The 16,980-nt window shown below is 41.6% G+C and overlaps 1 protein-coding gene across 2 annotated transcripts; it reads right to left on the bottom strand.

The window, feature by feature from the left end:
- Positions 1–21: 21 nt before the first annotated feature.
- Positions 22–4,418, bottom strand: LOC130967727 (adagio protein 1). 2 transcript variants are annotated; one of them, XM_057892726.1, is made up of 3 exons: positions 3,897–4,418; positions 1,496–2,285; positions 22–1,405 (listed from the first exon to the last, which is right to left on the bottom strand). In XM_057892726.1, the coding sequence occupies exons 1-3, from the start codon at positions 4,139–4,141 to the stop codon at positions 677–679; spliced, it is 1,764 nt and encodes a 587-aa protein (XP_057748709.1). In that variant the 5' UTR covers positions 4,142–4,418; the 3' UTR covers positions 22–676. The 2 variants fall into 2 exon arrangements, with proteins under 2 accessions (XP_057748709.1, XP_057748703.1); XM_057892720.1 differs by having other exon boundaries at positions 22–2,285.
- Between the last annotated feature and the right edge of the window lie 12,562 nt (positions 4,419–16,980).

Raw genomic sequence — 16,980 nt, 5'->3', positions numbered from 1 at the left:
GTAAAAAGTAAATGCATATACTTGCTTCTGAGAATTAGTGCTTGAGGGAGAAAAAAACAGTAACAGGCCACACAAATGCTCCAATAATGTTACAGGATTCTGAGAACTGAGAAGCCTGTGAGCTGTGACAACGCCAATAATACAAATTCAAATCAATCCACTCAAATAGGCTACATGGGCTCAAGTGTACGGTATAGATGTATAGTAATGGTATACACAGATGTGATTTGCAACAACCATCAACAGTTATGTATGTGGCGACGGAAATATAGCTACGTTGCTCAACATTCATTTTCCTTTTTTACTTCTTTTGTTCCTTTGTCGTGGTTCAGATTACAGTTTGAACAAAACAACAAACACATGATTTGAGATACTACCCTAAGATATTACCACTAGTAATCTATTCAGGAAGAATAATTCATTGCGCGTAGAGAACTGAAGGGCAAAGTCTCATGCATCCTCACAAAAAAAAACATGGTCGCATGTCACTCAGAAAACCAGTTCTCGAGTCAGAACCAAACCTACATGTTCTGACTTCTGACCCGAGCAGAGCTTGTCAAGTCATCGGTGGCTAATGCAATCATTCCCGCCGATTTCTGCTTAAAATGACTTCACGACTTTAAGCCAAGCCATGTAGCAATCAACCCTTCACCACACTAGTGTTTATTTGCAGGATCTATAGGACGGAACTCGCAAGCGAAAGTTCATGGAGCTCACTTAGCATCCATTCCTCCCCGGTTTGACCACCCAATACAATAGCTCTTGTCCCTCCAACAACGCATGTACTGTGTCCCCAAGCAAATCTCGGAGGGCGACCAGGTACGTTTAGAATCCTCCATGTGGGCTTCTCATCGGTTGGGTCAAGAATATAAAGCTGGGAGGCAGAATGAAGACCTGCAACAGACCCACCAAATATCAGAATTCTCCCACCTGGAAGACTGACAGCCACATGATCAAGTCTAGGAGGAGGAGCTATGCCCCCGGGATTTCCGGCACCAGGCATTCCACTCCCTGTTACACATCTCCAACAAGGCTCCTCCTCACTTAGATCCATAGTGAATACATCACTGGAACGAAAACGTAAGGGTCCGCTCTTAGCCAGACCTCCAAACATTAGTATTTTCCTACCACCATAAACAGACAATGTGTGGCCCAGTCGAGAAGGTGGAGTCCATGCCACTGGTATCTCTCTCCAGACAGGCTTCTCCATGGACAAATCAAGGAGGAAAGTATCACTCAATAACACTCCAGAGTCTGCACAGCCTCCAGAAACAATCAACTTAGTACCATCAAGAGTACAGGAGCTATGCCACGACCTTGGAAGGGGCGGTGCCAATCCAGAAATTTCACGCCAAGTTGGAGGCTTTGCGTCCAGGTCCAGAACAAACACATCGTTGAGCAGGCCCTGCCTTCCACATCCTCCAAATACAACCAAATTAGAACCATTGACACAAGAAATGGTGTGGCCCCATCGACCAGGAGGAGGAGAGCTTACCTGGACGTGTTGCCACTCGGGATTATTAGAATTGAGATCCAATACAAAGGTGTCATTCATAGGCTGCATGTTAACTCCTTCACCACCAAACAGGACTACTCTATTGCCCACAGCACAAGCACTGAAATTACAGCGTGAGGGTTCAACAGCACCTCCAACAGTCAACTTCCTCCATGCTGCTGCTTCAAGGGTGGTCAATTCCCTTGCCAACCGACCCCATCCAAGCCTCCTCGCACCAGGCACAGTCTCTAAAACACGTGTAGTCTCACTGCCCCATGCATTTTGGCACACCATTCTCCAAAGGTCTTCATTTTTTGTCAGCTCATACAATCTCCTACAGACAGAGCTAACTGATGCAATATCTCTTGGAGTTAAACAAGCAAGTATCTTCAGAGACAGTACCTCATCACTCAACTGGAATATCCCACACACTCCACGCGATACATTTCGCTCTCCTGGTGGAAGAGGATGAAAAGAGGAAGGCACAGAATGAAATCGATCAGATGACTTAGTAGATTCTTTAAGTGAAGAACCATGAAGAGGACCTAGATCAATGTTTGCCTCTGTGAAGAACTGGATTCCAATTACATGTGTTATAGTCTCATCATCTCCATATATAGGCGTCAGCCGCAATCTGTTCATCAGTGGAGATCCATCTTTCCTAAAGTTCAGCAACTCACCTTGGAATTCGATCCCCTCCTCAAGGCATCTTCTAATTTCTGAAATTACTGTTGATTCCACCAATGGATGCCTTCTCTTGGCAAATGGACCTCGACATTGCAAGAAGCGGCTGCAAAATATTTGAGATGATTAAAAAAAACTCATGGAACTAGAAATACTAAGCAATACATGCTACAAAGCCAGCATACATAGTTTGTTAACTATATAGAACACACTCCAGCTTTCTTTTCTTTCCTTTACTTCCCCAAAGCAGTAAAAGAATACTCACTCTGATCAAAAGATCAATGAGAATACATCAACATGCAGAGTCACTATGAAGTCCTTATTTGAACAAAGCTATCAAGAATTACCACATTTCCAGTAACAAATATCTCATCTTAAATAGAACTCAAAATTATTCATGGTTTATAGACAGAGAAGTTTCAGGATTTTGTATTAATCAAGATGCCTCTAAATCTAAAGACATATACCAAGAAAGAGAGGTAGTTTGTTTTGTTATCATGTTCACGATTACTTTAAATTTAAAGAATCCGTATCATCATGGTAATGCAATTGGTCATCTTTTACACCATCAGCCATAGTAGACTTTATGAATCCATAAGAAGAGTTTTCGACAAGCTTCTCTTAATCTCTCCCATGTATTAATACTTTTACCTGAGTGTTTCCTAATACTCTGAGCTCACCATATAGTTGTAATTGACCTAATACTGACCAAACCAGAAAATAACGGATCCTAACAATTCATTAAACTATGGACCCTCAAAATGAAATGGCCCTACCCTAAACCCTAAATATAAAAAATATTACAAGCTCCCAAACACAATTGAAGCAGCGACTATTTCTAATAAAATCTTCATGGAAGGAATCAGAATACACACTAATAAGCTCTTCTATTACTGGACAACAAACAGGAATGCAGGACACAACACATGTACCGAACCTTGGCTAATAATCAATAACATGTGTTTGCCTGATAGAATGATACATGTAGCAAATAAACCACCAAGACACCTTCAATATCGAAAGCATCATAGTGTCTTTCTACAGATGTCCAACCGTTTACCGAACCTTTGCCATGCCTTTGAATGATAGAATGATACATATAGCAAATAAGCCATCTGGACACCTTCAATATCAAAAGCATCCAGATTTCCAACCATTTACAGCCAGCACATAGCAGTAACGAGATATCCACAATATATTGAGTCAACAAAATTCCCCATAGCAACATTCATGCATGGCCAGAGTCAGTATCACTCATAAGCTACCAGTCAGAAGTCAAAAATCAAAACCTTCCACTCCTAGTTCATATATACACTAAAGTTCCAAGACTATTTACCCATCAAAACCTGCCTAAACTCTTAAATATTGGCAGCATGTCATGTTAATTTCCTTCTAAAGGACACCAATAAGCCCAACAGCTGCAACCAAGGTCAGACTCGGAGGCAGAGCCTTATATACTCATCAATTTTTGCAGTTACTTACAAATATTATGGATATCCTTAATCCCCCCTCATATTTTTTTCTCAAATATTATTAACCCCAAATGTAATGGGAAAACAGAGTACTTCCCTCTCTAAACCCTCCTTTTATGTTTGATTCCTTCTCCTTCCCTCTAAAAACCTAAAGCTACCACCAAAAATCCGTTCCACGTGGAAAGAGCATAACCAAACTGAGGTAAAAAGCTAAAAAGGAAAGTGCAATTGAAGGTGAAACTGACCAATTGCGACCGAGAACCTCCTCGGCGCGGTAACCGGTGACGATCTCAAAGACGGTGTTGACGTAGATAATAGGGTGGTCAGGCTCGAGTGCGTCGGTGACGACGACTCCGCATGGCGCCGTCTGCAGAAGAAGGTTCTCGACGGGAAACGGGAGAGGGCAATCATCGGCGTCGGCGTGGGTGAAGTCGAACGCTCCCTCCTCTTCCTCCTCCCCGCTCAGATCCGAGTTGCTGTCCCACTCCATTCCCCCAATCTCCCCCTTAGGCGGCCGTTGCAGTACCCATACACCATCAATGACTCAACCACCGTAGCGATAACTAATTTTCCAATCGGAGTATCAAGAGTAAGAACCACAGTTATGTATCTTCCTTTTCTTTTTCTCCTTTTTCAGTTGATGAGTCGGTGAGGCATAAAACGAGTGGCGTAGCAGCGTTTTCAGTAGCTTCCGATAACTGTTAACAACACACACACACTCTTTCTTTCTCTTCTCTCAGCAATATCGCTTACCACCGCCTTTTGTTTCTTATATACTGCCACAATATTGTTATGCACACGAAAAGAGTGCATATGCTAAAATGACTAATTAATTACAATTGAACTCATATCTATTACTAATAAAAAATAATTTAAATAACACTGAAATATACATAATCTCATTCGATGTGAGGAAAAGGTCGGAAGCAAATTCAATAAAAATTATGGATAGATGAAAAATAATTAAAAATATTCTATAGTATAAAGTGATCAATCTAGATTTTTGTGTAGTACGCAATGACCTTTATTGTTGTATGTATACATCTCATCCAATAATAGGACTTATGAATCCACATTGTTCTCAATGTTCCATGTGCGCAAAATTTATTTAACTTTGAAGAGATTAAATTAGAATAAAATGTGTAGAAACAAAGTTACTATAGTTCCATGGGTTTGGTTAACTGTGCCACACTTTCACTTGTTCTCCTTATTTGTCATGGTGCTAGGAATTGGCAAAAGAAAGTTGGCAACTCCTTTTGTGGACAGGTAGATAATTTACCATGTATGGAGGCCTAACTAACAATGATGGTAGATGACATTAATAATTAGTGTGTGAATACCCCCATGTAGTGGCGGATCTTGGAAAAAAAATTGAGGTCAAATGTATAATTAAGTTTATAAATTATATAAAAATTAATTATATTCAAAACTAAGTGTATCAACTTTTTAATTTTATAATAGATTTTTTTAAAATAAAGTTAAGAAATTATAATTGATATAATAACATCTAAAATTACAATAGATAAATATCTTTGTTTGTCCAAACCATTTTTTTTAAGTATTAAAGATGAATAAGAAAATATAAAATAATAAACTTAAATCTAATAAGATTTTTTTTGGATGTTATGATAGCATTTACTCTATTATGCAATATATTTGGACTGTATTTTTAGAAAATTAAAAACTTATTACTTATTTTGATAAACACTTATATATTGCTTCTTATATAATAAATTGTGTGAAATTAATTTATTTATTTTATAGTTTAGTTGAAAAATGATTTTGTATTATAAAATATTAAATTACTAAAATAATATAACATTTATAATATTTTATAGTTGGATTTCATTTAGTAAAAATATAAAATCATTATAACTTAAAATAGTTAGCTTATCCTTTTAACTATTGTTCATACCCTGGCCCAATGTTAAGGGCCCAGGTCCAATCGAAAGGCCTGATCCAATAGATTAAGCCTAGCAAAGCACCCACCTCCATTCAAGAGGTCGGTGTCAACCCCGACTTGGTACGAAGAAGTCGGTTGTGAGATTAGCTGGCAGATAAATACTCATTCAAATGGGTAACCGCCCCTGAAATCTCTCTAACCACTTCATAAAGCCATATCTTAACCTCCCTAAGATAATGGGACGGTTATTATCCTAAAGATACGGCACTACTCCAACGGTGGTTATTGGCTCACCACTATAAGTACAATGACACACCTCAGGTATTCCTAAGTCCAATACTCTCTAAGACCTGCTTACACCCTTGCTAACTTAGGCATCGGAGTGTCTTTGCAGGTACCACCCCCCATTCACACGCGAGCACAAGTCGGACGGAGCCTCCCGAGTTGCGGACCTACCTGGAGTCCTCCTCCATCACTCACTTGGGCCGCCAAACGCCATCCCTTGGACTAATCTCCGGTTACCCACCGTAACATTGGCGCCGTTGCCGGGGACCCGAGAGATCATCCCTCGATGGCAGAAAGATCCCATGAAGAAGGCCATGTCGAAACAGATTCTGAGCAAGAGAATCTAGGCATGGGCAATGACAATGAAGACACAGCCCAACATCAAGATAACGACCAACACAGAGAGGGTACCTCTGGAATGAAGAATCCAAAGGTAAACTCCTCAGATGGTCGTGAATCAGAAAAGGGTGGACCATCCCACGTAACTGAATTGATGGGACTAGTCCATAGCCGCCTGGAGCAATTGGAACAAGAGTGGGAGAGGCAAAAGGAAACCGAAAGGTACCTTAAGGAAGAGATGGAACGACGAAAAGAGTTAGAAAGAAAACTCTTGCAGCTAGAATCCTCTCTCAAGAACTCCCGCGACGAAGGAGAAGATCAACTCCCAGGCGGAGAAGATCCTTTCAGCGAGGACATAATGAGGGCAAAAGTTCCAACGAACTTCAAAAGCCCTGATATGGACCTCTATGATGGAACTACGGATCCAAAGCATCATCTTAGCAACTTCAAAAGCCGGATGTATCTGGCTGATGCCTCCGACGCTACGAGATGCAAGGCCTTCCCGACCACTTTATCGAAAGCAGCAATGAAGTGGTTCGATAGCCTCCCCCCGAGATCCATTACTAGTTTTGAAGACCTCTCAAGGAAATTCTTGATGAGGTTCTCAATTCAGAAGGATAAAGTAAAACATGCACCGAGCCTCCTGGGAGTAAAACAGGAGGTCGGAGAGTCTTTACGAGCCTATATGGAAAGGTTCAATAAGGCATGTTTAGAAATCCAAGACCTGCCCACAGAGGCAGTAATAATGGGTTTAGTCAATGGACTTAGAGAAGGCCCCTTCTCACAGTCCATATCCAAAAGACACCCCGTTTCTCTGAGTGATGTACAAGAAAGGGCTGAAAAGTACATCAACATGGAAGAGAATGCAAAGTTAAGAGACCCGAGTTCACGACCTGGACCTGCTTCTTCCTCTAGAGAGAGGGAAAGGGAAGTCAGGAAGAAGGAAGAACCCGGTCTCGAAAGGCCCAGAAAGTATCACTCTTATACTCCTCTAAAGACTTCTATAGTGGATGTATACAGAGAGATCTGCAACACTGAAAGGCTGCCAACCCCAAGACCTATTAAAAACAAAAAAGGGGGAAGTCGCAGCGAATATTGCGAGTACCATAAGATATATGGTCACTCCACCAACGACTGTTACGACCTCAAAAATGTGATAGAAAAGCTGGCTAGAGAAGGTCGGCTTGATAGATATCTCATGGAGAGGTAGGACACCCATGGAAAGAGAAAGCGAGATGACATGAACAGAAGAGATCCGCCACCACAGACCCCTGAGAGGCACATCCACATGATCTCAGGAGGATTTGCGGGAGGTGGAGTCACCAAATCTTCTCGCAAAAGACATCTCAAAAGAGTCTACCAAGTCGAGGAAGAAACTCCCGACTTCCCCACTATCTCATTTACAAAAGAAGATGGGCAAGGAATAATCCCCGGGCATGATGACCCCGTGGTGATAACTATGATCCTAGCCAACGCCCATCTCCACAGAACCCTAGTAGACCAAGGGAGCTCGGCGGACATCCTTTTCAAGCCCGCCTTCGACAAGCTAGGGTTAGATGAAAAAGAATTGAGAGCTTACCCCGACACTCTATATGGGTTAGGGGATACGCCAATAAAGCCACTGGGATTTTTACCCCTTCACACCACCATCGGAAAAGGGGAAAAATCAAGGACTCTGAGTATAGACTTTATAGTCATCGATGAAGGGTCAGCCTACAATGCCTTAATTGGCAGAACTACCCTTAATCGACTTGGAGCAGTAGTGTCAACCCCTCACCTCTGCATGAAATTCCCGACTCCAGGAGGAATAGCAACGGTGAGGGGAGACCAAAAATTGGCAAGGAAGTGCTACAACGAAAGCCTGAATCTGAGAGGAAAGGGCAAAGAAGTCCACACCATAGAGTTAGGTGGGACAAGGACAAGAGAAGAGCTACGACCCCAGCCGGGTGAAAAAATCGAGGAGATACAAATCGGTAAAGAGGAAGGCAAAACGACTTACATAGGAGCCAACCTAGGGGAAACCCTGAAACAAAGGTTGGGTGAACTCCTAAGAGCTAATTCCGACCTCTTCGCCTGGAAGGCTTCCGACATGCCCGGGATTGATCCCGAGCTCATGTCTCATAGGCTCTCGGTTTACCCAGGGTCCCGACCTGTACAGCAAAGAAGACGCAAGCTCGGCCCAGAGAGGGCCTCCATAGTAGAAGAGCAAGTACAGGCGCTCCTGGAAGCCGGCTTTATCAGAGAGGTCAAATACCCAACATGGCTAGCCAATGTAGTGCTAGTCAAAAAACAAAATGGTAAATGGAGGATGTGCGTCGACTATACCGACCTGAATAAGGCCTGTCCTAAGGACCCTTATCCCTTACCAAGTATTGATACCCTGGTGGACTCCAGCTCAGGGTACCAATACCTATCATTCATGGACGCCTACTCGGGATATAACCAAATCCCGATGCATGAACCCGACCAAGAGAAAACATCGTTCATCACACCAAAAGCCAACTATTGCTACGTGGTCATGCCATTCGGACTAAAGAATGCAGGAGCCACGTACCAAAGGCTGATGAACAAAATGTTTTCCTCCCATTTAGGGAGCCTAATGGAGGTATACATCGACGACATGTTAGTAAAAACCAAGCAAGAAGTCGACCCCTTAACCGACCTCTCACAAGTCTTCGACACTATAAGGTTGCATGGGATGAGATTAAATCCCGCAAAATGCGCCTTCGCAGTAGAAGCAGGGAAATTTCTAGGCTTCATGCTAACACAAAGAGGGATTGAGGCCAATCCCGATAAGTGCAGAGCCATCCTAGAAATGAAGAGCCCGACTTGTTTAAGAGAGGTCCAACAGCTCAATGGCCGACTTGCAGCCCTCTCCAGATTTATGGCAGGATCGGCACTAAAATCCCTTCCACTATTCTCCCTGTTAAGGAAGGGATGCCAGTTTGAATGGACTCCGGAATGTGAGGAGGCGTTCCAAGAGTTCAAAAATTTCTTAAGCCAACCTCCTATCTTGACCCGACCAATACCGGGAAAAGACCTCGTCCTATACTTATCCGTCGCAAACAGGGCTGTCTCATCAGCCCTGATCAGAGAAGACGAGGTCGGGCAACACCCGGTCTATTTTACCAGCAAGGTTCTACAAGGTCCTGAACTAAGGTACCACAAACTAGAGAAGTTTGCTTACTCCTTAGTAATAGCCTCAAGAAGGCTAAGACCTTACTTCCAGGCTCACACGATAAGAGTCCGTACGAACCAGCCCATGAAGCAAATCCTTCAAAAGACGGATGTTGCAGGGAGAATGGTTCAATGGGCGATAGAGCTCTCCGAGTTCGATTTGAGATATGAAGCTCGGACTGCAATTAAAGCCCAGTGCCTCGCCGACTTCATCGCAGAATACGCAGGTGAACAAGAGGAAAAACCAACTACATGGGAACTCTATGTAGATGGGTCCTCCAACAAAACAGGGAGCGGCGCAGGCATAATATTGGTAGATGGAAAAGGAACCCAGTTAGAGGTCTCCTTAAAATTTGAATTTCCAGCTTCAAACAATCAGGCAGAATATGAAGCCTTGATTGCAGGATTAAAGCTAGCAGAAGAAGTTGGCGCCACAAAGGTGACAATCTATAGCGACTCACAAGTGGTGACTTCCCAAATAAGTGGGGAATATCAGGCAAAGGACCCCAATATGAAGAAATACTTGGAAAAAACCTTGGAACACCTTGGGCACTTTGCGGAAACCGAGATCAAACACATAACTCGGGATCTAAATAGCAGAGCTGACGCCCTCTCCAAGTTAGCAAGTACCAAACCCGGAGGGAACAACAGAAGCCTGATTCAAGAGACCCTACAAGAGCCCTCGGTATCAAAAGCAGAAGATGAACGAGAGGTTCTTGAGGTAGTCGGCCTAAACCTCGGATGGATGAATCCCTTAGTCGAATACCTAAAATTCGACATCCTCCCCAAAGAGGAGAAAGAGGCTAAAAAGATCCGAAGGGAAGCACAACATTATACTTTGGTGAGAAATGTCCTTTACAGAAGAGGGATATCAACGCCATTACTAAAGTGCGTACCGACCTCAAGAACCACCGAGGTGTTGGAGGAAGTACATAGTGGGATCTGCGGAAACCATCTCGGAGCGAGGTCATTGGCCAGAAAAGTGATCCGAGCAGGATTCTATTGGCCGACCTTGCAGAAAGATGCAACAGACTTTGTGAAAAAATGCCAGCCATGTCAGATGCATGCAAATTTCCACGTGGCTCCACCAGAAGAGCTCATCAGTATAACTTCCCCCTGGCCTTTTGCAAAATGGGGAATGGATCTGTTAGGTCCTTTTCCCAAGCACCAGGGCAAGTCAAATACCTGATCGTGGGAATAGATTACTTCACAAAGTGGATAGAAGCAGAACCACTAGCTACTATCACCGCTCAAAGAAGTCGCAGGTTCCTCTACAAAACATTATCACAAGGTATGGAATACCTTATTCCATCACCACAGATAATGGGACTCAGTTCACCGACGCCTCCTTCAGAAGTTTGGTAGCCAGTATGAAAATCAAACACCAGTTCACCTCGGTAGAACACCCACAAGCTAATGGGCAAGCCGAGGCAGCTAACAAAGTCATACTGGCAGGACTGAAGAAGAGATTACAGGAAGCAAAGGGAGCTTGGGCTGACGAGCTCCCCCAAGTGCTATGGGCTTATAGGACGACTCCCCAATCCGCCACAGGAGAAACACCTTTTCGACTAGTGTACGGCGTAGAAGCCATGATTCCTATAGAAATCAGTGAGCAAAGCCCAAGGGTAATTCTCCATGATGAGGTCGGAAATGTACAGGGGCACAAAGAGGAGCTCGACTTGCTCCCCGAAGTCCGAGAGAACGCCCAGATAAGAGAAGCAGCATTAAAGCAAAGAATGGCTACCAGATACAACAAAAAAGTCATTCGAAGAACATTTGCTGTAGACGACTTGGTCCTAATCAGAAACGACATTGGAGTCAACAAGTCGGGGGAAGGAAAGCTCGCCGCCAATTGGAAAGGGCCATACAAAATCAAAGAAGTGTTAGGGAAAGGTTATTATAAAATAACCGACCTGGATGGCACTGAGTTACCAAGGTCGTGGCATGCTTGTAATATGAAAAGGTACTACAGCTAGAAGCGAACTCTACTCCCTGATGTACTCTTTTCCCAGCTTCATGATTTTTTCCCAAAAAAGGGTTTTTTCTGGAGAGGGGTTTTTAACGAGGCATCATAGTAGAGGCTAAGGGAAAATATACTGTCAAGACCCTTAGTAGCAAAAAGGTACCTTCACGATTAATAAAGATCTTTTTTCATTCATAATATCTCTCAATATCCTCCTTTATTTTTCTAAGTCTTTCTACGAAACGCGCCGACTTAAGCTCGACAAAGCGTGAAAATCCCATGAACCGACCTAGATGGTCGTCAGGATAAAACGACGAGGTACAAGTCGGTGTAAAGAGGTTATACAAGTCGATCGTAAAAACTCGTGAACTAACCCGACTCATAAGTCGGAAAGTGATCCCGAGTAGAGAAACTCGGAAAGCTTCGATCCACAGATCGGAACATAACACCGAGTAGAAGAAAAACGCATCGCAAAAATAACCTAAGTCATAAAAACTCACTAAAGCAAAGTCGAGTATAAAGGATAACAAAAGAGATATGGCAACCTGAAAAGTTTAAAGCTTGCATACAAGCCTTTCCACGAAAAAGGCTCGAGAAAATAATGCAGGCTAGCAGAAGGTTTTTCGAAAAAGATCAAACATATTTCAAAATAGAAAAGCATGTGCACGCGCAAAGTAACTTAAACCCTTATCAAAAAAAGGGCACCTACTTCGATTAGAAAACCCTTATCCAAAAAAGGCATTTATTTTGTTTAAAACCCTTATCCAAAAAAGGGCAACAAACAGAATATTTTGTTTACGGCCTTGAAAGGCCAGAAGCAAATTGTTCACAACCACCAGCAAATAAATAGAAGTTTAAAAAAGGGGAGACCCACAGGCCGGGCCCCCATATAGCCACAAAAATAAAAAAGTCATTTCTTGGACGGAGTAGAGGAATCACCAGGAGGAACACCACCAGGACCGGGAGGAGGAGCTAAAGAGGAAGTCGGAGTGAGGATTGAAGAACTCGGAGCATCTTGAGGACGAGGAGGAGACTCAATAATCCTCTGTCCCCGAGTCTTCAGGTCTGATTCGGAAACGACCTCGGGAACAGGAGGATCAACAATGGCGCCATCAATAACTACTTTGTCAGGATGTAGTGGAGAAAGGTCCAAGTCGGGAGCAATAACTCTGACTTGTTCCAAGAAAATTCTCCAAGACTCCTCGGCACCATCGGCGACAGAGTCCTCCAACTCGGCGTAGGCGTTCCGAGAATTCAGCAAATCCTTCCTCACGGCCACAATATCTTGAAATAAGCTGTGGTAGCTTTCTTGCGCCGTTTTCCTTAGATTCGCCTCCAAAGTGCATTGGGCCCGCAGCTTACCCTCCTCCTCCTTCAGGTGATCCCTCTCCTTCCTCAATTTATCCCTCTCCTCCTTCAACTCCTTCTCATGCTTTTCATAAATAAGAATCCTCCCCTCTAACTCCTCAACCCTCGAGGATGCCCCCAAAGAGCTGAGGGGAGCTTTCTCAAAAATATCCAAAAGTTTCCCGCAAACACCCGCCGCCCTAAAACTCTCCTCAGCCATGGTGGTGAGGTGGTTTCGAACAGAAACATCATCCATACTGATAAAAGGATAGATGTTCTTTCGGACGAATGCCATAGCATCCGCCTTAACCCCACCATCGAAGGAAGAAGAACCAGACTCTAAGGTCTTACGCTTCTTCTTCTCGGGCTCGGAGAGAATTTGGGCTGAAGGGGGTGGTCGGGGCAAACTCGAGGAAGAAATTACAATGGGTTGAGAAGGAGTGCCAGTGTTCTTAGGAGGAGGAGGTGGAGGAGGAGGAGAGGTGATCGCCCCGGACCTAGCCCGGGACTTCGCCTTGGCCTCTCGGACCCTTTGGTAGGCCTCCTGAGCATTTTTCTTTGCCATATCTACAAAAGAAACAACCAAAATACAAGTCGGTAAAATACAAGTCGGTGAAATACAACTCGGAAATAGGAAATGCATGCGCTACCTATGCAAGATTGAACAAATACCGATGTTCCCTGAAGAATTTTTCTGGTATCCAAATATGGGGACCTCCCCCATGCTTCTCGGAAAAACCCCACAATGGCCGCCTCCACCTCGTCTAGGTCATCTAGACCAATCTTTTCACAAGGGGTGGCCGGCAGCCAATAAAGGGGAAAGCGAGGGGAGGAATGCTCGTCCAGAAAAAAGGGGTGGTGACCCTCTACGGCTTGAACCTTGAAGAAGAAATTTTTGAAGTCGTGGAAAGATTCGTCAAAAAGGGTGAAAATCCTCCGACCTTGAATGGCTCGGAAGGATACCCATTGTTGTTTATTGTTTAGCCCACTAAAGGGCTTAGTCATATGGAAAAGATAAAAGAAGATTCTCAAGGAAGTCGGGAAGTCCAGAGCGTGGCTTATAAACTGGTAAATCTTCAAAAACCCCAGGAATTGGGATGGAGTTGAGTAGGGCAACCTTACAGTGGTGCAGAACGGATATCTCAAAATCCGAGAAAGGAAGAAAAACACCCAAACGGGTGATCATGCATTCATACATAAAGAAAAAGTGAGGGGTCGCCTCATCAACTCTCCCAAAGCAGACCCGGTCTTCAGGACCCGGGATTATCAATTCATATTCGGGCTCGTCCTCGTCCGAAGTACAGAGCCTATGGTGAGTACGAAGGTGGGTGACGAACTCAGCGTCGACCAACGGTTCCTCCCCAAGGACCATATCGTCAACCCACTGAGAAAGAAGGTCTACAGAAGCCATTTTTTATGTAAAGAAAAGTGGCAGAAAACCTACAAAAGGGAAAAAGGAAAAAAGAAAATCAAAAAACAAGGCCACTAAAGAAGAAAGATTCGAAACTAGAATCTACGGATCAACCTATCTACTCGCCAAACAAAACATGCAAACAAAAATGACACGGGAAAAACAGAACTAACCTTTAGCCGAAAATGAAGGTTGGGGAGAACTGAAGTCTTCAAACACAAGAATGCAACACAAACAGGATAAGGAGAAGTTTGAAAGATTGCAGAAACGGAAAATGGAAAGAGAGGGAAAGTATTTATAAATAGGCTAAGGGGCATAATGGTAAAAACGAGGCAGTCATTAATGCGACTGCACCGTTACCAAAGCCCTCAATCCCTAAATGATCCCTCAACGGACACGACGCTTAAATTGACGTAACTGTCAGAAACCAAAAGTCGCGAAAATCACGTCGGTTCTCACCATCCGTATTCTTTCAAACAAGTCGACTACGAACCCGAGTTGAATACTTGAACCCAAACTTTAAAGAAAATTTGGGCTCAAGTAGGGGCACTGTTCATACCCTGGCCCAATGTTAAGGGCCCAGGTCCAATCGAAAGGCCTGATCCAATAGATTAAGCCTAGCAAAGCACCCACCTCCATTCAAGAGGTCGGTGTCAACCCCGACTTGGTACGAAGAAGTCGGTTGTGAGATTAGCTGGCAGATAAATACTCATTCAAATGGGTAACCGCCCCTGAAATCTCTCTAACCACTTCATAAAGCCATATCTTAACCTCCCTAAGATAATGGGACGGTTATTATCCTAAAGATACGGCACTACTCCAACGGTGGTTATTGGCTCACCACTATAAGTACACTGACACACCTCAGGTATTCCTAAGTCCAATACTCTCTAAGACCTGCTTACACCCTTGCTAACTTAGGCATCGGAGTGTCTTTGCAGGTACCACCCCCCATTCACACGCGAGCACAAGTCGGACGGAGCCTCCCGAGTTGCGGACCTACCTGGAGTCCTCCTCCATCACTCACTTGGGCCGCCAAACGCCATCCCTTGGACTAATCTCCGGTTACCCACCGTAACAACTATAAATTTAAGACATATTGTTTATGATTACAATATAAAATTAATATATAAATAAATAAAAATAGAAAAATAGCGGTTTGATGGTATTAGAAATAAAAAAATCGAGATATGTATATCAAAAGGTAGAAACTTAAGTGCAGTTGACTTCACGTAAAATTGATATTTAAGAATTATTAAATGAAAATTTAGTCAAATCAATTAAATCATCTAACGGCTCTCATCAGATGTTAATTTCACGTGAAGTCGATTTCACCTGAATTTTCACCGTATTAGAAAAAGAAGAAAATGTGACTATAGTAAGAGTGAAACTCAAAAACATGGTATTGTGAAAGACTTACAAGAAGAAGCAAAACCGATTCAATAACTTCATATGGTGTCATCATTTAATATACATACAGGTGATATAATAATAATAATAATAAGTTGGTTTATTGAAGAACAAATAAAGGTAATTGCCGTCTGATTTTTACATAGCTTCATGGGTCGGACTTAGATTCATCCATATCCATTATTTGTTTCCCATTCTCTCTACCATGCAATATAATGTTGGAACAAACTACTCTTTATTCAAATATATATTATATTATATATAATATACTATAACCAAGTTAAGTCAAATTATATTATACATCGTAAGTTGGTTCCATCCCCCATATTAGCCTCGTGGCTTATTTCATTGTTTTGATGTTTGCTAATATGTTTTGAGTAAGGTGCATGTTTTTACACAAAAAGGGTACATCTCCCTTTTCGTTTTATTGCTAACTCTTTATTTGCCTCATCTTACTCCATACACCAACGTCGTAGGATACAAGCAAATCCATTCAAAGTTAATAAAAAAACATAAAAAAAATAAAAGCTCAAGATTCTGCCAAAAGAGAGAGACAAATTAAAGGTGATTTTGCTATACTAGGTTATCGTTATTAGCTGTACGAACTTTATAGATAGGGAGTATATATATGGGAATAATGAACATGAAATGTTTGGTCTTTTTTTTTTTTTTTCTTACAATATATAGCATATTTTCGACAATATTAAGCATTGTTAAGTATTATTGGAAGATATTTTATCATATTTATATTATAAAATTCTTCATATAAATATAGTCACAAAATATAACTAGTTCTGAGTAACCATGCATTTTCAACGAAAGATTTACGCTTAGGCACAAGCCACAATTTCAAATTGATGAATTTGATAGTATGATATATTTTAAATAAGGAAATCATTCAGATAAAGACGCATAAAACATCTTTTTTAAAAAATATTTTTTAGTAATTAAAATTTAACATATATAATCGATTAAATCATGTTATTTTTGTCAAAATTAGACTAAATAAATTGATTTAAGCAAAAAAATAATGAATTAAATCTTGAATTGGTCTAAATTAATATTATTTTTTTATAAAAAATGACTACAATACCTTTCTTAAAGAGAATGATTAAAATACTCTTATTATATATATATATATATATATATATATATATATATATATATATATATTTTAAAAATTCTAAATCATAACCCTACGATAGAAAAATAAAGAACTAAAATTTAGAATTCTCAAAATTAATATATATAATAGAAGTATTTTAGTTATTTTTTATAATAAGATATTGTAGTCATTTTCTATAAAAAATAATATTAATTTAGATCAGTTCAAGATTTGATTCACCATTTTCCGTCAAATCAATTTGTCTAGCTTAAATTTGATAAAAATAATACAATTTAATCAATTATATATGTTAAATTTTAATTATTAAAAAATATCTTTATAAAAAGACGTTTTTAGCATCTTTATCTGAGAGGTCCCTTTAAATAATT

The sequence above is a fragment of the Arachis stenosperma genome, chromosome 1 (assembly GCF_014773155.1).
Source record: "Arachis stenosperma cultivar V10309 chromosome 1, arast.V10309.gnm1.PFL2, whole genome shotgun sequence".
NCBI classification, from domain to species: Eukaryota; Viridiplantae; Streptophyta; class Magnoliopsida; order Fabales; family Fabaceae; genus Arachis; species Arachis stenosperma.
Note: the sequence above shows the minus strand (reverse complement) of the source record. Positions and strands in the feature narration are given on the sequence as shown.